General features: G+C 37.7%; 1 protein-coding gene across 5 annotated transcripts in view; it reads right to left on the bottom strand.

The window, feature by feature from the left end:
- Positions 1-20: 20 nt before the first annotated feature.
- Positions 21-26741, bottom strand: part of SLC7A6 (solute carrier family 7 member 6) — a 32077-nt gene continuing 5356 nt past the window's right edge. For 3 of the 5 annotated variants that reach the window (XM_032122144.1, XM_032122146.1, XM_032122147.1), the window contains 9 exons: positions 25846-26407; positions 21850-21975; positions 19937-20081; positions 17287-17410; positions 4847-4950; positions 3733-3829; positions 2925-3074; positions 2034-2217; positions 21-868 (listed from right to left, as the gene is read on the bottom strand). In XM_032122144.1, coding sequence (XP_031978035.1) covers positions 774-868; positions 2034-2217; positions 2925-3074; positions 3733-3829; positions 4847-4950; positions 17287-17410; positions 19937-20081; positions 21850-21975; positions 25846-26368 — 1548 coding nt within the window. In that variant the 5' untranslated portion in view covers positions 26369-26407 and the 3' untranslated portion in view covers positions 21-773. Of the gene's footprint in view, positions 869-2033; positions 2218-2924; positions 3075-3732; positions 3830-4846; positions 4951-9746; positions 9844-17286; positions 17411-19936; positions 20082-21849; positions 21976-25845; positions 26408-26741 lie in introns of all 5 variants that reach the window. The other 2 variants (XM_032122148.1, XM_032122149.1) reach the window with 2 other exon arrangements.

Raw genomic sequence — 26741 nt, 5'->3', positions numbered from 1 at the left:
AACAGTTCAGAAACAAATGCTTACAGGCTTCAAACTGAACATTTTAATTTCAGAATTTTCATAAAACCTAACAGAAATTGACAAAGCACTAACGAGTTAACAAAAAATCAACAACCATTAATCAAATCTTTAGTGCCAAGGTGCTTTGCTGATTAACTCCTTGCCACAGTCAGATACATTTCCATGTAGCCCACAGAATAAAAAACTTCAAAGGGAGAAAGGTTGGTTCAGTCTTTAAATAATGGAGCAGAACTTAATTTATCATTAGGGGCAGAAAAACTAATGAAGTAGTTTGTTGTGACCAGTTGTCTTCTGGGATAAGAACTGAGATAGTACAGCAAATCATTTCATGCAAACATCCATCAGAATTAAGCTGGAAATGACTTGGTCTTTGGAGTCAAAGTGGGTTTTAGTCTAACTTAATAATGGATTACTTTACCACTTGGTTCGGCAGAAATCTAATTTGATCCATTAGCTCTTATCATTTTCATACCAATTCTGAAGAAGAAACACTATTAACACACAGCTTGTGTGTGTAGGTGATGAGTAGGTAATCATTATCCAATGAAAACCTGCCCTGAAAACATGCCACAGTTTAGGAGGATGACACATGGGCATGATCTGTGTTGAAATCCATCTGCAAGTAAGAACATTTTCAGCATTTCTGGAAGACCACCGAAAACAGTTTTCCTGTGTCTTCCAGTTCCAGCTCTTCCCTTTCATTTTTGTAATTGCTTTTTCCTCCCTCCTGCTTCTTTTAATGGCTTTAAACTTTAGTTGGATTTGATTTCTAACTTCTTTTCTTCATTTGTGTCCATCTCTGTTAAAACACAGTAGCAGAGCAGCTGCATGTTTCGTGTAACTGCACCTGCACAGAAATTGGAGATAAATTAGAACAACAGCCACCTATCTCAACTCTAATTACAAAACACATCTGACTAATGAAAGCTCTCAGGAATGCTGTCTCACTTCTCTTTAGGGAAACAAACAATAAAATAACTGTCTCCCATTCATTATTTTTAACAGACAGTATCTTAGACTGTTCTGTTGATATCCTAGGGTGTTTTGCTTCTTAGGCACCCTGCTAATAACTGAAGTGAAATATTTTTTTCTCTGTAATTAAGAGTGTAAAATTGGTGGAATAAAAAAGGTAAAACTAACAGCACACAGGGAAAGCTACAAGTTTACTTAATATTTACATATATGCTACTGCTGCAGCAGCACATCCTGCTTTCACGGTAAGATTATGCTATAAACCTTCCTTACCATATCCCTGATCATGGCTGTCTCACACAGTAACAATAAAAAGAGAGCACTGATGGAGAAAAATGTGTAATTTAACTGCTGCAATTCAACAGAAGGCAAAATTCCATCCTTTACTGACAAAATCTATCCATCTTCAAGTAACTGATTCAGTAAAGCTGGACAGTTTGTGCTACCAAGAATGTTCAGACTTTTTACAGTCATCAGCCTTGGTTAAAATAAAGACTTTTTTCTGATGTTTTGGCTATTGCTGAACAGCGTTTGCACAGTATCAAGTCTTCTTTTCTTTCCTCTTACTCTGCTCTTCCTGTAGCCAGCAGGATGGGAAAGGGCAGGAAGTTTGGCAGGAAGATGGCCAGAACAGCCCACCCAAACTATGCAAAGGGCTATTTCATGCTATCTGATGTCATGCTCAGCAATCGAAACGGATTGAGCAAGAAGTGTTTGCCTGTGGGAATCTCTTCCAATACAGCTGTTGCTTGGAGACTGGCTGCAAACTGGACTGCTTGTGGGATGGGTCAGTGATTGATTGCTTTTAAAAGCAGCAGGGTTTTTTCCCTTTTCACTTACTAAACTGTCTTTGACTTGACCAACAGGTCTTTCCACGTTTGCTCTTCCTGTTCTGTCCCTCATGCTGCTGGGGGTGCTGGTGAGCCAGCGGCTACATGGGTGGGGTCAGCCCACCACAACCCTATCCATCAACAGACCAAGAGTCAGCAATTTGCTTTTCCCCTTTCCTAACAAGGTCTCCAGCTAACAAAGAAACTTACCTATAAGCTTGTTTATAAATTTTGGTCTCCTTGATGCAGGTAAATAGACTCCCAAGAAAAAGAATGGAATTCCAGATAAAGCAATGGCAATTCCAATCAGTGAATTTACAAAGTCACTATAGAGTGGCACTACCACCAGAAATACTGTGCATATACAGAATATTATTGGGAAAGCCAGGCTCAGCTGCAGACAGAAAAAACAGAACACAACGTTAATGAAATATTCATTGTCTAGAGTTACAAACATTATGATACAGATTTTTCTCTCTGAAACCCACTTTGTGAAATTATCTGCTCTTCCTCTCATATATTTGGCTATTTAGGACCATAAGGAAATCACAGAATTATTCTTAACAGAACTGTTGCTAAAAATTGCAGAAGTAATCAAGTATGGTAACTGCTGTGCTGAAACAAAGTGCATAGGGCATGAAGTGTTTTTAGACAAAACCAGTAACACTTGGGAAACAAGAATTACTGACTTTTTTGAGTACAGTATCAACTTAAAGTATAAGAAGGTTATTAGAGGATCACATATCATCAGAGCTAAATGTGGTCCACAGAGTTACTTAACTTGAGCATTCCCAATCAGAGATTTCTCCTGCTAAATAAAAGGCTAACTAGTATGTTAAGCTATTGAAACATTCCCCAGTGAGCAGACAGGAGGAATACTGATTGAACTAGCATATAATAATAGAGTATACTGATACAACAACCTCTTATTCTTACCTAGCAGAGAAGCTAACTTTCATGGTACAACATCAAATGGAAACCATGCTTTATGTTCTGATCAATTTGTAACCTTTAGACTTAACATGTATGGTCCAGATTTTAGACAGTACTTTTAGATTATATGGAGGCAGGGATTTTAAACAATTGTGTAGTAAGTATTACCTTAAGAGGTCGGGGCCGATCTGGTTCTTTCCAACGTAGATATAACTGCCCAGCAATAGACAGACCAACAAAAAACCAGTAACTGAAGCTGAAGTAATTGATAAGCTGGAAGACATCTTCCACAGCCAGGTAAATAAGGGTCATAAAACACTGACAGAAAAAAAACAGGATTGAGAATCTAAACCCAAAAGTTTGAAACTTACTCTTTATGCTTCTTTTTGCCTTTAACACCTTATACTCCTTGGTTATGCCTCAAAAAATCACTCTCTCAGCAATCACCTTGATGACAGTATATTTTAAGTTGTCTCTTGTGAATTTTTTAAAGTTTTCCTCTAAATAATTCATATTCTTGTTCTGAAAAGATTGTCTTAATTCATTGACTGTATCATAATAAATTACATTCTGCTTTGGGGGACTGGGTTTCTCAGAGCTGCATTTAAATGCAATAAGGATCTGAGAGAAGCACTTTGGGTTCTAGGAATTATTTATTCTTGAGCAGCAGAAATCTTTTATACACAATATGTCAATTATTAGTTGCAGTTTCAGTTGGCTGAAAATGCAATCCATGGTAATCCATGGTATACAGAACACATTTCTTATGACATGTCTTCTGCTTAAATTGATGTTCTGATTTCAGCATGAAATAGAATACGTACATGGATTACTTCTTTTATACTTTTCTCATGTTATTTTTTATACATATATATGTGTGTACATTTTTCTAGCCCTGTCTTGAAGCTCCATTTTGAGGGAAGCTGTGCTGTTTGTCCCATCTAATCAGTTGAAAAGAAAAGCAATAACAACTTGCATTGAAGAGCAGTGCTGGCACAGGTGTGAACCTCTCTATGTGGATCATAGACAACAGATCAGGAAGATGACCTTCCCGAGATCCTACAAAAAATAGCCTGAAAAAAAGCAGTAAGAAAACACATGTTGAGACCACAGGCAAGAGAGAATATATTACAAAAAATCAAAAAATAACACGAGTCAAAATAAATATGTACACCACTGAATTTCCACCCTTAAAACTGGAACCTGGATTCAACCCTTCTTATAAAAATGTACTGTACAACAACCACTGAAAGATATATAAGCTTTTAGAAACATGCTGTTAACAACAATTTTTAAAAAGTCATATTGCAGGTAAAACAGACAACATCTAAGTAACTGAAACAAATTTCTATTGTTTCACAAAATTCTAAAAGCTAGCACTGAAAACATTCCAGCTTAGGGAAGAATAGTTTTCAATGCCAAGCAGAAGAGACTGTCAGGGCCCTAAAATTACATCACTCAACCACATGCTCAAAAAACAAACACACAATTTTATTACCAACTGTTCTATGTTGACTGCTTCACCAAATGATCATATTTCTTCTCAATACAGAGGCATTGCAAATTCATTCAATGGACAGGAATAATCTTAAAACGCCTGAATAAAGCTATTTAAAACTTTTGCTAGTTATATCCACGGTCAGTGCTCAAAGAAAAGGTTCTACACTGTATCCTGAGCTTTCCAATTGCAGCTTCATAGCAGTAGCAAGTTTTTTAGGGTTTTTCCAAGTACAAAGTTTTAAAATACTGATTCTTAAAAGGTCAGTAAATACATTTGAAAACAAAAACTTGCTAGAATTATTCTATCAAGTAAAATGGAAGATAATAATCAGCAAATAATCAGCATACAGACAAAATTAATTTTATCTTTAATTATGCTCTGCATACACTCAGGAATGTTTTGGGGAAACAAAGCAGTGTTAAGAGTGTATGTACACACATACACACAGAGGTTTATTTAGATCTGTTGTTTATTGTGGTTATTCATTATAGGTTCAGCTAAAAAACTATTTTTGCCACTCTTATAATAGATCAGCATAACAGTAACATGTAAAAAGACTTATGAACATTTGTCAAACTGAAAGAGATACCTTGATGATGCTAGAATTGAAGCATTAAGTCCACCAAAACAAGAAAAGGCTACAGCAATGGGAATTGTCCAGCTGAAGATACCAAATACCTGGTCTGCAAATGTCTGATGAAAGGGAAGAGAAAAGGAAACATGAAAATATCTGCAAAAAAGAATATGTAAAACAGTGACATCAGAGCTTTGGAATACATTTTGTATGGAAAAACAGTAATATAGTAAGGACAGTCCATAATGCAGTGCAAAGAATCACACAGTCTTCTTATTTATTTATGGATTCTAAATAAGCACAAACTTCTTTAGCCAAGCATCTGAAGTCATATCTTCTGGTCACAAAAATAATGCTCACAAAGAAAACCAAAATGTTTTGAGAATTTCCTTACCAATCCTATACCAATTCTAATATATTTTATTATCTAACTGACCTACAGAACTTAAGTGAACATTCTTTGGATTACTAAAAATATTACCTAACCAGAGAACTGCCATATTGCAGTGGATAACCACAGCCAACATAACACCTACTGTTCAGAGATACTATTCTAGGAATCTATTTTATTTTCCTTCTTTTGCAGTTTCCTAAGCAACATCATCTTTTCCTTTAGCTCCACCGGCCTCTGGGCTCTACTCTCACAACCTGGCAAATGACAAAGCAAGTGATCTTATCACTTGCTCAATTGTTAATGTTGCTAGACAATACTGCAAGCAACTGTGGGGACTGCCCATGGTAGAGCTCTGAAACCAAGAAGTCATGAGCATCAAAGTTTCACAGCAAGTGGTAAGAGCCACTGATTGCCAGCAATCTTAGGTCTAAAACAAAAATGGGTAATAATTTGCAATATACTGTCCTGGTCTATTCTGTTCAGCCTCCTGGATGTTGAAAAAAAGGGTGGGAGACTTAGAATATCAGACAACACATTTGAAAAATGAAGAAATTTAATTCACGCAGACTGATAGGTATTCTATTACTGTCTCTGTCCGGCTCTGTGGGCTCACGCGTGCGCACGCACAAACGCACGGCTAGCTTCAGTATAAAGCTGGTGACAAAAGAGATGGGAAGGGTCTTTGCGTGGCATTCCACAGGAGCAGGTTATTGCTTCCCCACTGTGAAAGGCTCCAGAGGCAAAGGCGGAACAATGCCAAACTCAGAGGTTTTATCCGGGGCAGGGAAAAGGCAGGACGAGGGAACGGAAACCAGTGGGGAAGCTCTGGGGGAGTGACGAGAGGTAGAAGCTAACAGCTAACCGGAGAAGCCAAACTGGGCTACATTACCATAATAGAACAAGCATCCTAAGAGAAACTTCTTTCCCTCATCACGATCATAAGTCTCTAACACCAGAGCCTGTCTTACCAAGAGCTCTCTGTGTCCCTTGTGCCACAGGCTAATCGGCCACCACGGTATTCTACCTCCCATCTTGGTCTGAGCACTGCACGTATCTGGACGTTAGCTTTAGCGTGAAGTTAGGCAGAAATCCCCTCGTGCTGTGTTCAGAGGACATGGGTGGAGGAAGCCTTCCTACCCATCCCAATCTTACCTACAGGAAACTGAATCACTTCCACGATTTCTTTTACAGAAGCAAACCAACAGTCATGGTAGCAAAAGAATCGTGTCTACATTAGACAGCATGAAGTCACTACTATGGAAACAGGTACACACTCATGTATAAGTAGTATTCAAACAAACACCAAAGATTTGAGTATTTTACACCTTAGCAAGTAGCAGTAATCTAATCCTTTTCATGAACCTTTCTCTAAATAGCTTTCTTATCTCTCTCTTGCTTTAACAATTTCAAGATCCTCAGACATAAAAAGCATATATAGTAGTTCAGCTTTCTGCACTTTTGTCTACTATAAAAATTTTCTCCAGATTTTAGTATTTTAGTATTTTTAAACACACTGCCCTTGGCCTCCCCTGTGGATACAAAAATGCTGTTAGCAAGGAATTTTCCTGCTTCTTCTAAACCGTGGGATACTTTTCTCTCTCCTGGAAGATAACAGCAGAAGTTCTGTAAACTAAGCACACCTGCAACCTTGTAGAACTATGTTTATGGTACAGTAGAAGAATATTTTGACAATGGATGTTTTAGGATTTTAACCAATCACCCCCAAGGCGTGGCTAATCCTTTGTCCAACCAGACTATGAAGAAAAAGTTTATAAAAGAGTTTGTAAAATAATTAAATAAATCAATCTTGCTGTACAATTCCTGCCTGCTGGATCTTCTCTCCTCCTCCTCCCTATGGCTGCGGGACACAGTAAGATCGACAGCGGAAATACTCCGCTTCAAAGCACTGGTCTTCATCATTACACTTAAGAGCTAAGGAGCTCAATCAAAGATGATTAACATTCAGAACTGGACTTTATCTGTACCATATGAAGTTATCTCAATTTAAGTGGTCAAATTTTGATTTAATTACTCCAGGAACCTTTCAGATCATCAATAGCAGTGCATTATGATCTGTTTTCCTAATGTTCTCGCAGGTCAAAAAAGCCTGAAAGACTTAATATAGTTGGTTTGGGGGTTTTTTTGTTATATGAGGGTTGGATTTTCATGGGACAAAGCCCTGTATATAATGTCAATCTTTAAACCACAAGATGCTGAGAAAACCAAAGCTTGGCCAGATATAGTTTCCTGTTCTTTGTCTGCATTGAAAAAGTGCTTTGTCCAGCACATTATCCAGGTTACAGCTCAGAATCCAACTCTGCTGTGTACCATCATTAATACTAAAAAGCAGAATGTATTCCATCCTTTTGTGTAATTTAGTTGAGCCTCAAAGGCAGACACGGTTTCCTGCTGCTGAAGGACAATGCAAAACCAAATAGTCACTTCAATGGAACTCTGCCTAAAGGCTCAAAGTCAATGCATCAGCTGTGTCACTCTGGTTCTCGGAAAGGCACCTCTCTTCCAGAGCTCTTTTAGTTTATCCATCTTAGCATGGCTTCCTTCAAAATGGAGCATTCAACACAGGGGTGGAAAAATTCACACAGATTCCTACAGATATCATAAAAAATAACATGAGAAAAGTATAAAAGAACTAGTCCATAGACATATTCTATTTCATGCTGAAATCAGAACATCAGTTTAGCAGAAGACCATGCCATAAGAAACGTGTTCTGTATACCATGGATTACCATGGAATGCATTTTCAGCCAACTGAAACTGCAACAAATCATTTACATTATTGTATATAAAAGATTTCTGCTGCTCAAGAATAAATAATTCCTAGAACCGAAAGTGCTTCTCTCAGATCCCTATTGCATCTAAATGCAGCTTCAAAGAGAAACCCAGTCTCCTGAAGCAGAATGTCATTTATTATGATCCAGTCAATGAATTAAGATAACTCTTCCAGAACGAGGACAAGATGAAAATTCTAATAAGCAATTGTTGTAATATTTTAAAGGAATATTTGAACCTGAATTGCCGATTTCTGAAGCCAAACAGCAAAGGAAATTACTAGACACAAAACTCCTGGAGGATTTTTTGTTTTAATATATGAAGTTAAGATACAGAACAAGATGTTAGAGAACTAAGATGTTAAGTAAAATTGCTTGAAGGATAAGTATTTAGATAAATAATATTAACATCTGAAGCTAAAGAAGAGAGAGAAAACCTATGAATGTAATCTTATGCTGAAGGATGCAAATTAGCTAACATGTCATTTGGAGAAATCCCCCCCTCTCCCCCAAAGATGTTCTTTGCATGCATTTTCCATTTCCTTTTGAAAAATTTGGTAATGGGCCAGTGTGAATGACAGGTGCAGGACTAACTCAAAGCTATTTCCATCCTGTAATCTATATCCAGTTTTTCTAAGATATGCTAATGTTGTTTCACACATCTTGGAAAACAGCAATCATTCCTCTGAGCAGTAAAAACCACAAATTATATACAGATCAAAATGCTACAGATTCAATGTATTCAGGATGCAGGCTATGTTCTACATCAACTGTTGATCCAGCTCAAAGCCTAAATAAGTAATTTCCCTAGATATGTAAAAGTCAGACTCTTCAAAAGGTAAGAGTAGTGACAACCTCTACTGAACCCTGTCATTTCCAATGTACTTTCTAATGCTGTAGTTGGGATTCCTGACAGAGAAAAGGGTGGAGAAACTTCAAGAGGTAAACTTGAGGTGAGGTAATGCGTAAGACTATTTTAACTGACAATCATCTAAAAAAGAGTACTGCTTGGTTTGCCAAGTAGATCTGCCTGCAAAATGATCTTTCAGCAAAACAAAGTTGAAAGGTACCTAAAGTTTGGCTCATCTTTCTATTGGTATCGACCAGCTTAACATGACACATAATGACCCACCTGCCTTTAGGCAGGTGTTTTCTGACAGGGTTTCACCCTCATTTACAACAAAAATCAGCCAAGTTCATTACTCAGACACTTGAGTACAAATTTATAAATCTTTCAACACTCTCCTTTCAACAGATGCCAAGAAATGTCTTCTCTAAAGCTCAGCTATAATCTCCTGTGAACAAAGACAAACCCAAAGATCTCCACAGTGTTTCTTGCTGAAAGAGTTACTGAAGTGTAAGTAAAAGCAGCAACAATAAACATTCACTGTGTGCATATCAGAGGATTATTTTCCATAAGAGGGCAGGGCAGAGAAAAGCACAACATGAAATCAAGTTATCAAGCATGCACACTGAGTGCATTGCACCAAGAAGGGAAGCAGGGAGGGAAAAGGAGAAGAGTTAGTGGCTGCTTTCTGCTAAAACCACAATTGCGCAATCAGGAATCCTCCACAAATGAGACAGACCTCTGAGTTGAGCTCCTCACCAGTTCCACTTTAACTACCACTACTTCTGGGAGTTGTGAAGTCCATTTATAAAAACAAATGAGCTGGCAATGGAGGAAAGAATGGAGCATTCACAAAGGTATGTGGAAGATGACAGAGGAGCCTACCTGGAGGCAGCTATAAGCAGAAACATTTAGTCCACCATAACAGGAGAAAGCCACCACTATGGGGATGGATATCATCTCAGGATTCTTCTGAGAAAGTCTAAAGAGCAAGAAGGATTAAGAGATTAAATTGTCATCTCTGCTATAGCCTGAAAAATCCTGTAGTCCAGACTTGAATTGTAACTGCTTCCAACAGCTTGGAAACAGAATTCAGAGAATTGCTGATTTAACACTTGCAATTAAGGATAAAGTTCTTTTATGCCCTCCCATCCATTGGGTATGTAAGGTATACACAGGTACATGCACACTGTAGGACATGCACCTAGAATTGTTCTCCTTAGTTTCAATTTTTTTTTTTTTTCAAACCATCATCGGGGAATAACAATGAAGGAAGAGGCTTCCAGCTGTGCACTTCTCAGCTGAACTGCCCTTATTGCATCATGACTAAAATGTTACATTACTCCCAGAAGAATGGTCAAAAACTGAATTACAGCTTTGTTTCAAGGGATGAATGACTGATTAAATTTTATTTTTGTCTTGGGTTAGTTTGATCTCATGATCATCAGCTGGAAACTTGTGAATGGTTTGCAGGAACACTTTTTTGTCCTTTTAAAGGTCCAAACAACAGTTCTATACAAACAGGTTGAACTAAAAGCAGCAGAAATCCCCCGCATCAAGAGCTGTCACAACAAAATACATGGAATACTGCCTCACACTCAGTAATTCAGGCACACAGATGAGCAGCAAGACCCACATTTATGTTACAAATCACAAGATGAGAACTGCTTCATCACACTTAGCTGCACACAAGAAGTGCACTTAGAGGCACACAAGAAATGTCAGACTACACTGAGAACGTATGGAGCTACAAGCACATGCTGGGCTGGCAAAGCACCAAACAGTATTGATTGGAGGGACAAATGCAAAGAGAATTTTAGGCTACACTCATGTGTAGCCTAACATGAATAAGAAACACCAAAAAAATACCCAAAGCTTATGATGCGTTTCTATTAGGAGAGTTTAAAAGGCATCTACGGAACCTCTTCGTGAAACTCTTTTCAAGATCCCATTGCCCAGGAGCTTTTCCAGGCTCAGTTCTGTAACATGCTTACCCTGAAAATCATACAGAGCAGTAAGGGGATTAATATATATATGAGCAATCTGACTAGTGTTTTGGAAACACAATTAATTCTGCTTTGACATTTCTCTTGAGGCAAAGTGTAAATACGTTCACACATCACAGGAAGATCTGGCAGTCAGAACTACAGTGTGTTTTCTTAATTTTGAGCTTCTGAGGTCTCCAAGGTGTTATTTGTTAACAGAAACAAACTCTGATTTATGGCAATCAGGAAGCTGCACATGCAAAAAAAGACCCTGAGCAGAAGAAGTTTTCTCCCACTGCCATAGATTACATTGTCAGGATACTGTATGACATCTCTCCTCATTGACCAAATTAGATTTAATGGCACATATATTAAAGAAAAGAAAGAGTGCACCTCAGTCAAACCCAGAAAATGGTAAAGGTGCAAAAGAAAACAATTTAAATGTTAGTGTTTCCTGTAATTCTTGTTTCAATTACCATGCTGTTGATCGATTCTACTCAAACAGACATAATGCTCTCCTCGTATTACCGGCAACACCTTGACTCAGAGAAAAAGGTACCAGTGCAGTGCAAGGTCCAGCACAAAATTCCCTCTTCATTTTTAGGTCACTAAATACAATTTTATGGTAAGAGAACCAGCACTACTCTGCTGCATTAATATATTGCATTCCTACATGCATGTAAGATGTCTCTTCTGTCCAGTCCACAGTAAAATTTCTGATGTCAGCTCCAACAGTAAAACAGTTCCATTTATATTCTCATGGAAGTACTGAAGATATTTGATCTAAACCTTCTCAGGTGTTTATCCTGTTCTTAGCATCTCTAACAGCTAGCTGTAGAACAAGGGTTCAGTGTTTTCCAAGTCTCTTACCTATCTCTTATTGAAAATATTACACAGCACTCTTTCAAGTTCAGCTCAGCTTTTCAGCTTGAATTCCAAAGCCAGAGAACTTCCATGTAACTGGCATTGGGAGTGCTGCATTGGCAGTGAATTACAGTTAGCTCCAAGAAAGAAGGCAAATAGCTTACTACACAGCTCCCCTCTAAAAGCAACTGCCTGTCCCTAACAAAGAGTTCTTCAGTTGTAAGGTATGGAATGTGCACTTCATCCAAAGAAACCTTACTGGGGAAGTGCCAGTGCAAGCAAAGGAGAGGAACATGACACTGATGGCTAAGGACAAACAGATTTTCCTCTTCAGAAAAGAAGCCAGTGAAGTCAATGAAGGAAGAGAAGTAATATCCAAAAGGTCTAAGAAAAATTTTTAAAATTCAGCCTGAATTCAGTTAGAAAAAAGTAATTCAACATTTATTAAACTATAAAACACACAGCCTCCCACATTCCAGCTCATTGAGGGAGCATGGCAAAGCAAAGCAAGCCTGCTCTCGAATATGAGAGAGGGTGAATTGATTGATCTACACTGGACTCATGAGATGATATTCAAAGATGCAACTGAAGTCATCCTCTTTATCCCCAGTTTACTGACAAAGTTGTACAGCTCCAAGAAAGATGACAGCTGGCTATGCGGGACAAACAACTATTTGCTTCAAGCATTTTTAGCTCTTCCAAGTAAAAGAAGCAAGTTGACAAATACCAGCTATCATATGAACTCAATCAAAACCCACAGACATGACCAAACACAGGAAGCAGGTAATGAGCTGTGCACTGGCAGCCAGTATGTTTCCTGTTAGAGGAGATAAAACAGCCCAGAAAGTGCTTGTGGAGCCAGCTGCAGTAACTTTCATATGTGTAACACTTAACAGTAAAGGCTGTGTTGGTTTGCATAAGGAGGTAAAACAGAAGTCAACTGTGAAACTCTGACAGGAATCATTGAAAAAGTGAGTGATTTGAGATGATCAGCAATCATCTGAAGAGCATTTTCAGAACTTTTAAGCGAGCTGTTATTGTACCACTTGAATTTCTTCAATAAAAAAGCTTTAAAACTTCAGCGTCTTAGCCCAACACTGGGACTATACTACAATGAAGGCAATTATGATGTAAAAGGAGGACATTTTATCATGTTTTTCCCCATACAATCCCTTGGTATGATTTCTTTTGCCTCACAGCCACCAAGAAAAACAGTACACGAGGTGACGTGGAAAGATACACTCATACTTCCTTCCCTTAATCCATTCAAAAGCCGGAAATACCTTCACCCCACCCCTTTACAGCTCAAAGCCTCTTCCCTGAAGAGTATAAAGATACTCCATTCCCTCCCAAGGGAGCAACAAAGAAGATTAAATGTAACTGCTACTTGACTACACCAAAGACTAAAATGCAGCAATATTACTACCATGTTTCTTCAAAAATTCATTAATACAATTTTCGCCCTACATCAACTTTCACCAACTACATAAAGGGCAATAAGTAATCTGTGTCTTGTATCACGTGTAGAATATGTGAGCAGGTGAAAGTGGCTCATTTTCATCAGATTAATTTTTTTCAATAGCTTAATTCTCACTTCCTTTTTTCATTCATCCCCAGAATACAATGCCCTAAGTCCTCTTACATATTCCATTGAGGATAAAACTCTCTTTCACCACCCAGAGAAATTTCACCATAAAGATTCTTACATTTTCGTATTATAGGAGGGTTTTCAAATACAGCCACTGGCTCTTCCCCCCTCCCCCTGAATCAAGTATTTGAATTTGAACTGCAAGTGCACTTTTGAAGCAATTCTCCAAATTACTGCCACTTACTGCTTTTTGGTTCACATTGTTTAGCTTCAGCACTAAAAGGAGCTCCCCTTTAAGAACAGGCTAAATTAGAAGATTAGCTACAAGAGCACACGTGCTGCACTCCCTACTGCGACCCAACCACACAGAGTAGTGCAAAGTACATGTCATGCACGAGTCAGGTCCTCAGCGTCAACTCCTCCATTCTACAAACATCCTTCCAGAGGCCCACACTATTTGCTAATGTCTTAGTAGATCAAGTTTAAAGTCAGTTTCATAAAACTGGGCAATTGTTCACATCAGTGAGAAGGAATCTTCAATAGCTCATGCGTTAAGTATTAAACTTCAGCTGCACCTTCACCTAATCATTCTAAAAGGGATGGAAATAGTAGCAATCAGAAAAGCATTGTTTGCCAGCTGATGAGACATCTCAGCAAAAATTCCTTTAGATAGAACATGAGTTCGGCTTTTAAATTCAGGTATTTGACAAACCTGAGATAGAGTAAAAACTTAATGTTTAGATTTCCAAAAATCTCCGACATTCTTCGAGTTCCATTAAAATTAGCCCAAGAAATAAAACATCTAAAATAACTTTGGAACTCAAAAACATATTTTTTCATTCTTTTCCCGGTCACTCAGTATCTCTGCATGTGATTAGATTGACTAAGGACTTTACATCATTTTTAAGTCTTCCTTTTTTCTCCTCCATGTTCAGATACATCCTACAGTAGAGAGGAAAACCTGATCTGTCCCGTTCTGAGTATTACAATTTCATGGAAAGTTGCGTGTATATATACATAAACGTATACATGGACTCAAAGATAAATACATACTCTTGGTAAAAAAACGATCTCAAAGAACAACTAAATGAAGTATATATAAAATCATAAAAATTTAGGCCTGGGTTTCACATGTGCAGTAAGGTTCAGGCATTCACCAGCCCTCCTTTATCTGGCCACCAATTGCTGCTGCAATGCTGTCACTTGCTGTGTTCAGGGGCATGGATTGGGCAGGCCCCCAGGGAATCACTGTCCCAGTCTCCCAGGGTGGGTCACTTTTCCTGATCCCATTCGCCATCCAGCTGTATAAACCTTTGCGAGGACAAGGAGCAGGAGCAGTAGAGCAAGCACAGAATGCTCTTAGAGGATAGGCTGGATTGGAGAATTTCACTGCTGTCAAAGGAGCGTATTTTCCAGATTTTGTTAGGGAAAAACCTGTGTTGCTTTACAGAAATCAGGACAGACAGTGGACTGTGTAATGGCTTTTAGGTTTGTCTGGATTAAGTAACTACCAGACAAGTATTAATAATTCCATTATCAGTCACTGGACGGTACTTTATATGGGATACTACAGTCCACAATAGAAATCAATTACCCCTTAGCATATGTTTATTTTCTATCCTTGTTTTGTCTCATTCTGAGATGTTTTAGGAAGTTTTTCCCAATACATTTCATGACAATTCTGTATTTGTGTATTCCTGCTAAAAGAATTATTATTTATATATTAGTAAAGAATTATTATTTACTTTCAATACATTTTGAAATAAACATTTCTATAATTAATTTGAAATAACAAGTTACGGCCCACATTTACCATAAACTACTTTGAAATCTTACACTAAATACAAATATTTCTGCAGTCTGAAATAAAGTTAAGTCAGAGCTTTTGCAGGACCATTTGCCCATGTATCTGAAACAAGAGTTTCCTGGTTTACTAAGCTGGTTTTTAATCCCAGTAATCCTCTGTGGGAACAGAGAAAATACTTCCTTCATTTTGATGTATTTAAAACGCTCTATCCGTTGTCTAACTACTTATATTTTAGAAGCCAATTGGGAATCTAAAAGGGAGGCAAGGCATTATTTCTTTTCCTCTGATTTAAATACCCAAAAAGATTAAATTTTCCCAAGTTTCAACTTTAAAGTATATGAAGTACCCAGAACAATCCCATTAATTCACTAGTTACAGGGCAAAAGAAAAACCCAACCCTTTACTTTTGTTTCATTATTAGCTTAAGTACAGAACATGTTTCTACCAGCTTTTACTCTAAGAAGTTTAGATCTTTTAACTGGATCCAAACTTCCTTCCATACACAAAAATAATGAATTTCAAAATGTTAAAAAGTTTTTGGAATGAATACAGTGTTGGGAAGACAGTGGTATAAGTTACTGAAGAGAAGATACAAAGCTGAACTTTGTCATGGCTGAGCTGCCACACATTCATTTACAGATAAGCTTTGCACCAACCATCAGCTCAGAGCAACCCTGCTCCATGTTTGGAATACTGCAGCACAAAGGAACACAACCATGTACTCATGAGTCTTAATTTACAGTTAGCTTGAAGTGCACAAGTCTAATTAGTGACTTTGCAAAGTACAGTAACAAGATGCATCTGTGCTCATTTTAATAGATCTGGTAATCTATTATTATTAGACATGATTTCATTAACTGCTTTCCTACGTGAGATTAAAATACTTATGATAAGTTGTTCTGTCCTCCTGTGTTTATTAAAATAAACTAGGGATTTTTCCTGTTTCATCCCTTGAAATGAAATGCATCCCTAGAAGGTGCAAAATCAATAATGTAGCAAAATGCCACTTGATGTGGTGGTGCATTCCCCCCTCCTCCTTTCCAGGAGGCACTGTGATCTGAGAAAATGCTCCTTAGGCCTCAGTCTTGAAAAACAGCACCTGGGCTCAGGTCTTCCCGAGCTTATCAGAAACACCATCTGCTCCCAGGAACTGCTGCTGTCTAACAAGCTACTGCTCTCCTTATGAACAGCCTCGGAAAATATTTTTCTTGCCAGAACAGCACAACATTCCTGTTCTCACACCATCAAGGGAAGTGCCGCCCCAGACATTATTATGACTAAAGCCCACTCTCCTGTGACCCTACAAACAGCAGTCCAAAAGGAGACCCTTGGAGCTCTCCTGGAACCGCAGCAGGCTGCGACGAGCAGCTCCCTCTGAGCAGGGCCTCGCAGAACCAGCCAACTCTCACATTTACTGTAACTGGAGGATCAGCCAACAGTGAGTCCTGGGCTGATACCTCACTCCTCGAGGCCTGACCCTTCACCCACTGGGGAGATGCAAAGGCGTCCAAAGTGAGTATTTCACTGCCCTCTGAGGGGAATTTTTCACAGGTACCTTGTTTGCACTGAGTCCTTCTGTCTGGCTGCATAAACGTGCATATACGCTATAGCAAATCTGGGAGAAATACGGCTTTCTTAGATGTTTAAGTGCCTTAGATATCTCAGTAAGTTAGGCCTGTCAGTAAGGTTAAGTTATCGTTATAAGCTAAGTTAAATGCTACTTAGTGTTGTTCTTTTGTTAAATTGCTAACTTCGACTTGAAGTCATAAATTAGGATAAGTGCTGCTAAGTGTTACTCATTTGTTAAATTGCTAACATTAAGCTGTAACTTAAGCTTAAGGTAGGCGTAAGTTAAAATACTGTTGTGTCTGAGTGTTGTTAAGCTTTTAGGCTGCATTCCTTTTTTCCTTGTTCTCGCTATCCTTTTGTCACTCACACACACACACACATATACACCTAGGTAGCTCTCAGTTAATTTCTGTTTTGATTGCCTGGATTGTATTTGGTTTTGTTGTTGCTTGTTTTTCCTTGGTGTGCCTTAACTGTCCTAGAAGTAGTACAGTCAATCTTGCCAACGAACTTTGTTGTGCTGTTGCTTAACATTGAGTCTGGTTTTTGCTCATACCCTTACCAATGATTTTATAAGCAATCTCAAACACTCATAACACTTGGTCAACTTACCACTGCCACAGCATCACTAGCGAGAACAGCTTGAGCATCCAGCACTGTATAGTAAGCTATATTGGTCATAATATAGATAACTGTCACAATTGGCATAGATACTGCAATAGCCAGGGGCAAGTTCCTGTAAGACAAAAACAACCAAAACTCCACAACCCATAACTGCAGGAAAAAAATAAAAATCCATTAGTAGTAACAGATTACAGTTATTTATTTGTATCCTTTACAATAGACAGAAAAGTTATGAAGCCAAAATAAAGATTTCAAAAAAAGGTACCTCTGGAACCAGAGTTTGGTTTCTTTTATAACTAGAAATTCTAATACAGAAGACTGGGAAAAAATCTGATTTTTATAGTAACTTATAATCTAAATTATGTGTAAAAAGGGATTCTATGCAATCGCTCTTCAAATACTCTAACTTCAAGGTTTCCAGATCTGTAATAACAGCCTTCAAACTTAAATGCTTTAAATGATTTCCTACTGTCTGTGTTAATCACCACAACTAGAACCCAAAGAGGCAGAGTTCTGAGTCATTGCACTCCTCCCTGGGGAATGGGGCTGTCCTTCCAGAACCTACTCCTAGAACTGGTGCAGGGAGATCTATTAAACCAAACCCCTGTTCTTCTCATCTGCACTCACCACTGCAGAGAACAAGCTAACTGAGCTGCACAACAGAGATGCAGATCTAAAATTGCTGAACAGCTGTGAGCCCCAGCATGTGGTGTAGCTTACTAGCAACACATGTCTAGAAAGCTGTACAAAAAGAAGTCAAGAGTAACAGGAAAACAGTGCTAACCTTTAGATGTAAGCAGATAAGACTTAACTGTGAGATAAACTCACAGTCCTAAGTGTGCAGCTCCACAGAAAGAAACTACAGAGCAGAAACAGATTTTTAATTTTAGGCTTTGGCTTTTCTCAGCCTGATTCTTTCCTCAAACCTCACAGGAATATTCAAATGTTTCAAAAGGGGAAGCAGAACTGAGAGTGTTACTCTCACATTTGCCCAGCTTGAAATCAAACAGAGCAGGGTGACATTGATGTGCATTTGCCATGAACATTGCTTTCAATAACAACAAGAAAAACCTCCAGACAACAAAACCCCAAAGCATAAAAATTACCAGTCTGACTAAAACATTGAAAGTTCCCTCAAAAACTTCCTGAGGCCCAGAAGTCCAGCTGTGTCTGTCTGCTGCCATGGAAGCAGAAAAACAAACATACCCCACAATCCTCCATATAAATCAGTAAATTAGTAACTGGGAGCTCTGACTCTTCTTCCAGGTTGCACACTCATAGTAAGAGACCCAAGAATCCCAGCACAGAGAACAAAGAGAAGCAGAAAACTGTGAATTTAATTCAGAAATATTACACAATGTAACAAAAATCTCAAATAGAATTTTAAGGACTTTGCATCATCCAAGATTAATGAAGCCAATGTCAAATGTAATTTGTGGATTGCAGCTTTTGGGTGGACAAGCATGAAGGCACTACCAATCAAGTGAACATGAAAAATATATAATTCTTGTAGTAATTTTGTAGAATTATGGAATACCTCATTATTCCCAAGAACTGTCAATGCAGAAAGCTGAAACATGAAGTTCACTTTACCAGCTACCATTCTATCAAGAATGAAGCTTGTATTAGGCACTGATGCCTATATAGAGCAAATGAATATGAAGAAATTTTCATCAGCTAAATATCCTGGGAGAAAAATTGTTTTTCAAAATTATACATCTAATAGAACAGCTATCAAACTGATAACAGAGAACAATACACTAACTTTAAAAAGAATAAAAGGCACTGCAACAGTACTCAAAAAAGGAGTTTTTAGCAGAAAAAAAACACAATTTGAAGGACCAAATGACTGATGAAAATACAAAATGTATGCATTCTGAATATGTTTATCAAGTCTTTAAAAGAGGATTTGAAGAAACAAACTGTCAATCTGGAATTCAATCTGACTAAAAATAACTAGTTTTAGAGTTAAAATACTTATCCACTATTTTATCTTTTTAATAGATAACTTTCCTGGTTAGATAAACACTCAGCATAAAACTCAACATCCAACATAGAAGAAAATAAACTGCAAAAGTCAAAATCAGTTGGGAGAACTAAAAAAAAAAAAATCTCATTCATTCTTTATCATTCAGCTATAGCAATCTGAGCTGTTGTTCATAACAGGATGTAAAAATTATCAAAGGGGAGTCTATTCTAACATAAAGGTGTCTGCTTACAGACTCACAACTGAGCAAGATTAGCCAGTCACATTTTAGAGCATAAATTCATGGAAAAGATTAACATTCTTAAATATGAAATCAGAATGACTGCACAGGTAAACACAGACAACACTTAGGTACCTGTTCCACTGCAACACTGACACCTACTATAATAAATAGTAACAGCATCTTGAACTGAAAGCTTACCTAGCACGGAATACAGCATCCTGCAATCATCTACACTTATTTATTCTCATGTTTTTCTCTCTTTTTCATTTTCAATGGAGTTTAGTAAATCTTTGCCAGTGGCCATACACAGCCTCACCAGCAGAGCAGTTCTACTCATTTCTGTGTAAGCTCAGAATTCATTAGTGAATAACATCCACAAACCCACCAACTTGGGAAATATCCACATTTAGAAAGCTCAGATCATTTACCTTTCTGGGTTTTTGATTTCTTCTGTTACGTAATTGAGCGTATCCCAACCAGAGTAAGAAAACAAGGCAGAATATAACGCAAGGGAGATGTCTCCAATATCAAAGGAGGATCCCTCAAAAGCGTTCTTAAAGTGCCATATATGTCCTGTGCGGAAGAGATGCAATGAAGGACAGGATAAAAAAATACAGTAAGTAATGTTTTTCAATGTGGCACACAATTGCAAAAACACCACAGAAACACTAATTCCTTCAAATCTGCTTATTAAGACCTTTTCTTCCAATTCTACTCTGTGTTTTAGCCATTAGAATAAGCATGGCATTCAAAACTACTAAAAATTATTGGGTGTGTATGATACTGCTCTAAAATTAAACACCTGGTTTGTCCACAGTGGCACAAGAAGTTCAGGAACATTAAGTTCCAACTAAGTTATGAACAACTGGCAATGACAGAACTCAGTTTAAGGGTGGGGGTTTATAACATATATATTTAGAAAATAACCCACTCTATTCTTCTAAATCCTTTTAAATTTTCAAACATTTAGCCTATGCAGAAAACAAAGATTACAAGTGATTTTAGACAACTATGACAAGAAACCCCCACAAAAACACCTACATGGATGTTTGAGGTTTTGCTATTAAAAATACACAACTGAGAAAAAATAATGGAGCATAAAGTACTACTGTTAAGACAAGTTTTTCCCAAGCTAAAAGTGTATGTATGTTTTTTGGACCAGTATTTGTGAAAACTTGTGCCATCTTTTGACTTTAGGCAAGTCAAGACAAGCTCATCAATCACAGTTTATATATTCAGACTGTATATATATACAAACACACACAAAACTGCCAAAAACAGAAAGGCAAGTTACTGTGTAACTCCAAAACATGCTCTGTAGTACGCATCTGAAGCGTTTAAACTCCATTAAAACTGGCCAGGGTAATATTTGAGGCCTCTAAAATATCTTATTTCTCTTCCCTACTTTTTATCCCAATTAGACATTGCTACTCCCTTGGCACAGACACAGGTGGAGTAACTGCTGAGTTAGGAATATAAAGAGGAGACAATGTCAAGGAAATTAGATGTGAACAAGCTCAGTATCTATGAAACAAGGGATGGGCTGATGTGTTAAGGATTAAACCTGGTGCTCACATATGCGTATTTTTGTTTGGTTCACGGTAGTTATCTTGCTCTTGAACTTTCAACAATAACCAGTTAGAGCAAAGGACATAAATTGTCAGATTGCCGGGGAAAGACAGATCTTTATGGCAGCTTTGAAAGCAGGATAATTTTCTTAAGCTAACACACCAACAAATTCTTCCCAAAGGAAGGGCTAAAAATAAAACTAAATTCATAATTTCTCCTAACTTGAAGGCACACCGCCCAACACACACACGTTCTAATTCTCAACAGCTTTAACCGAACTCAGGCTTTGAGCAAAAACAGCTGTAGTTTCACAAATCTACCTACATATTCTTAGAAATCTATTTGTGCTTTAAGTTCAGACACTTTCAGATTGGAGATTCATTTTGTAAAAAAAATATTCAGTTGATCTCACTGTAAAGTAGCATGTTCCTTAGAGAAATTTATAACTTTCTCCACTGCCACTGTCTCTGTATATTGCTGTTTTCACTTCCTCTATTATTCTGTACTGCAGGCTGTAAATTACACAACATTGCTGAGCAATCAATTACCTTCTTTAACCAAGTTCAAAGTCAACTGAAATTGAATGGATATCTCATGACACAGTTTCATGATAATGTCTAACATTGGTATTATTGGTATTTTCAAGGTGGCTGTATTATGATTTTTTTACTGAGGCTTTTCATAAAACATACAGGGGTAGTTTACAGTCTTTAGAGCAGTCACTCAGTTTAACTGATAAACACAAACCTTTGCTTTAATTTTACAAGCTTACCCTGGCATATTTTAACAAGTCCGGTGACGATGATGGCAATAAGAGCAAGCACTTTGGCGTAAGTAAATACATCCTGCACACGTGTACCCCACTTAACGTAGGCACAATTTATAAATGTTAGAAGACCTAAGGGAGGAAAAGAAAAGAAAAATTAAAAGACTATTTGAACAATGCTCAGTTTAACTCACTTTTCAAAGCTTTTAATTGTAATCTAAATATGCACTTACTTGTTATACTAATACTTAGGTTAAACTAAGCCAAATACACAAGTACTGAAAACACACTGATTCCAATAAAACAGGAGGAAACATGTTCTAAACACACTGTTTCAACAGACAGAAGGAAAGACCTGCCTGCTCTCTGATTATATGCCCACTTTCCTAACGTTACCCCTCATCAGCTGCACTCTGCAACTATCCTAAAACTAAAGGAACTGCTACATGAAATAATTCATTTCAGTGTAGCAATATTGCTCCAGTAAGTGAAAGATTATCTAGAAATTCCTTTGGGCAAACAAAAGAGTGTTTGAACAGCTTTTCTTATGCTTCTTTGTTAGGCTGAGTTCAACATCCATGAAGTAGCTGCAATGCTAAGTATGATTACAGGTGATTCAAAACTCTTTTCCAGTTCTACTGAACGGTATTATGGAGAACAGATTGATTTTACAAGGGCACGTACTGACAGGACAAGGGGTAATGGCTTTAACTGGAAAGAAAGTAGATTAGATTAGATTAGGTGTCATTAAGAAATCCTTCTATGTGAGGGTCATGAAGCACTGGCACAGGTTGCCCAGAGAAGCTGGGGGTGCCCCATTCCTGGAAGTGCTCAAGGCCAGGTTAGATGGGGTTTGGAGCAATCTGGTCTAGTGGAAGTTGTCCCTGCCCACGGCAGGGGTTGGTACAAAATGACCTTCAAGGTCCCTTCCAACCTAAGCTGTGGTTCTAAAAGAGCATATGCTTTACAGTTAATACAACAGTAGTCTGGATTTTTACAAATTGGTAGGAAGTAATGAGTATTCTGAGTGTATTTAGCCCTCTAATCAAAACAAATTAGAGAGTCAGACCTATTTCACAAGATTGCAATGAAACTTGAAATGAGACTTTCTGATCTCACAAACATTTTGTAGCTGCTGACTAAATTTACTCATGTGATCAACTTCCCCAAGACAGTTCTCATGACTCTCAACATTTTGCTTTTGCATTCATTATCTTTTTCTGAAGTGGAGAGTCAGACAACCTCTGCCTGAACTCAAGGGCTGTATATTTCATAGGATTCAGTACCTTCAGTATTCTTTATTTAACAGATCCTAATTCAGTACATATTTTTCTAAACCAGATTATCACTATATTATTGAAACTTCTGTATTGGAAACAATATTTCCCCCAAATCTCAGTTTTCTCTCTAGCTAGTGAAAAAGTGTTTATATACCACTGTACTTTTTATCTCTACAGAGTCTCCTTGTACTGCATCTTTTAAATATGCATATAAATAAAAATGAAACTTGATTGTTTCAGGAATAAGGTAGTAGTAAATCAAAATTAAATAAAAAGATGTGATATATTATCTCCTTTCCCATAATCCAAGAACACCGTGATACTATTAAGATAAAAATTTACCTAAGCACAGTTACCAAATTGAAAACAATAACTTTTAAAAGGTAACAAAAGAAAGGTAATGATCTGACAAGTATGGCATTAGTATGTTAAACAGTCTGGCCAAGCTGAACGAGGTTCAAGTGAGCTTGGCAAGATGAGGGGGTGAAAAAAACCCCAGTTGTATCAAATTTCAAAAGTCAGGACTGCTGCAGCTCCCACAGAGACCTCAGGAAAAAAACCACTCTGCTCAGTCTCTGCTCTTCAGTATTAGTGATTGGAGTACTTGCTCACTGGGTTTATTTCAGCCATTTTTTTTAAAAGCAACTTCCATTGGGATGAATTATTATCAGTAAGTTAGGGCTTGGTCTCTACTTCAGACAAAATGATACTCTGATACCTTATAAGGAAAAAAAAAGAGAAAGATAATCAAAATTCTGAATAAGCCACATGTCCTCTCTTTCTTTCACTAAAATGACTCTGTTTTCTTCAACTTAATTATTGTTTAGCCACTTAAAGTTTCTGAGAACTGTCAAGTTTAGTTCTGTAGAACCAGATGACACCCCACTGCCAAAACAATTGTCAAAGTAATGCTGTATAACACAGACTGTTCTCACACTAGCTCTAGTATTGCTACTACTACAATTAAAAAAAACCCAAGAAACAAAACTAAAAGTAAACCCCACAACAAACCCACCCATTCTCACATACAATCTGTACCTAACCAATGTGCAGGCTTTCGCTCCCAGCAGCTTCATTCTTATGGGATTAATCATATCCAGAGCTAGGGATGTGAAAAACAACATCAGCCCTGCCAGGACAGGGAGAAGCCTAAGCTTTAACAGCTAAATGAAGTTGTAGAGCAGGGGTGAGTCTTAGCACTGACACTTAGAGCAGGGCAGAACAAGCATTTAAACCATAAAACAGACTGTTAAAGTAAATTGTTCTGCCTGCCTGAGAGTGATCCTGCTGTCACGTGTCTCCACTAAAAAAAGAGTTGTTAATTCCCCTTATTAGCAGCAAACATAGAGGACATCACACTGTCTTTCTATACCTACTATATAATAATTTTAACTTAATTGCTTTGTCTTAATTTCTTGCTTTTTAATAAACTCCTTTTTATAAGGGCTAACTGCTCTCAGAGTGACGGGATACCTTAAATGGAAGAGCAGATTCTCCCACACTCTTGAATTTGTGCCAGCATACCTTGGGACAATATCTGTTTAAGGAATGTGAACATGACATTACAGGCCCTTCACTCATTTGGAAGGAAGGAGGGAACAGAACTGATTAAACTGACAGATTTGTGATTATCTTTTCCCCTGCCTGGACCCCAACCAGCATGTTAATGCTTTCACAACAATAACAAAAATGGAAGGAGAAGCTGCAATCATCATAACCAGTTACAGAGGTCAAATATCTGAAGCACACACTACTGCTCTGTCGGTTCCCTTTCGTATCCTATATTGACAACTCTAATAAGGAACATTAGAGCTCTTCCAACAGATGCATCAAAAAGGAACCAGCTAGAAGCAGCACATATCCTTGCAGCACATTGTTGGCAGTAAAAGAGCCCAAGTTCTCTATGAGCTTTTTGGTATAAAATCATGTCAATACATGTGACAGGCTTCAGAGCACATGGTTATGAATTAGTACATCACAAAGCATTGTCCTACAGACTTGCTGAAATACAGTTTTCACTGTTTACTGGAAATGTAAAATATGTATATAAACACTTTTAATACAAAATACCTGAAATTAAATCAGACACACACAGTTCAAATATACAGTTTCATTCTTTTGATACAGCAGAACAGTCCTGGTTTGACTGTGGACAGCTGCTTCTCTATATTGACTAACAGAGCTGGCTACATCAGTGTTTTATGTGCACACAAAATTTCCACTTTTCAAAACAGCTTTACCACACATCCTGTTGTACTGATGATACAGTTAATCCCAAGCATAATCTTGAATGAATGATTTTTTGAAACCAGAGGAGTACCTGAACCATGTAACCACTGAGAAATTACTGCAAATCAAATTACACCAGAATTTATAGCATAAGAGCCATTCTGCAATAGCTCTTAAGACCACACCAAGAGTATCCTGAGGTTTCATTTAAAATACCTCTCCCAAGGGATAACAATTTTTACCCCCATTTTTGCCAGGTAAGTAAGCTTGGAAGAGTTAAAGACCTTGTTCTGCTTCCAAATGAGAAAATGGTCATTCACTGACTGAACACATGCAAGTGTTGTGTACTGATGTGCTGGAATTGTTCTTTGCCCCACTGTAACTCAAACCATTGCAGATCCAGTATGCAACAACTCTGAGTGTGGGTAAGATTTGTTTTAATAAAATCCACCCTGGATAAAACTTACCATAGTAAATGTCAAGAAATACTTACATTCACAAGCAGCTGCTATGAGACGACAAGCCAAATACGGAGGGTCACAAGAAGGGAAGAAAGGCTGAACTATGTAGTTAGCAAAGGTGATGGCAATAATTGCCTGACTAGTTGGCTCAACAATTAGGAGTGAGGTCCACAAACGAATAAAAGCAATGAAGCTCCCAAAAGACTCCAAGATATATGCATAGCTGGCTCCTGACTTTGTAATAGTGGTTCCAAGTTCAGCATAGCAGAGAGCTCCAAAGACTGAAAATATCCCTCCAATTGCCCAAATTATTAGAGACAATCCATAAGATCTGCTGTAGATGAGAACTCCTTTGGGAGAGACAAAGATACCTGAACCAATCATGTTGCCTACTATAAGGCTTATCCCATTTATTAAAGAAATTTCTTTCTTCAGTTGCAATGTATTTTGGTCTCCATCCTGTGTTCCACTTGGATCTGTCCTTTCTGATTTGTTGACGGGGCTGTATTCAGCCAGTGAAATATGTGATTTTGTAAAATCTGTCCTTTCTGCCATTGTGGAAGGACTGAATTCTCCACGACTCCAAATCACAATCTAAAACAAAATATAGACAGCGGAAATCATTATAAATTTTTTTATCCCAGGACTTTCTTGCAAAATCTTCTTTTCACCTTTTTACCCTATGACTTACAAATATAAATTAAGACATTTCCTTTTGTTGCTTCATGTTTGGGTTTTTTTACACGAAGTCAAATTCATGCACAGTTAAACAGGAGAACCAATGCAGACAAAGCAAGAGACAAATTCCAATGTAACTTAGGATGAGAGAGGAACTTCTACCATTAGGAAAACAAACAAACAAAACTGTAAGAAGGACAGAATTAAGGGACTCCTATTTCGAGAAGAACAGAAGAAAGAACAGAAAGAA

The sequence above is a fragment of the Corvus moneduloides genome, chromosome 12 (genome assembly GCF_009650955.1).
Source record: "Corvus moneduloides isolate bCorMon1 chromosome 12, bCorMon1.pri, whole genome shotgun sequence".
Taxonomy (NCBI): Eukaryota; Metazoa; Chordata; class Aves; order Passeriformes; family Corvidae; genus Corvus; species Corvus moneduloides.
The sequence above is the reverse complement of the archived record's forward strand: the minus strand, read 5'-3'. Positions and strand labels throughout refer to the sequence as shown.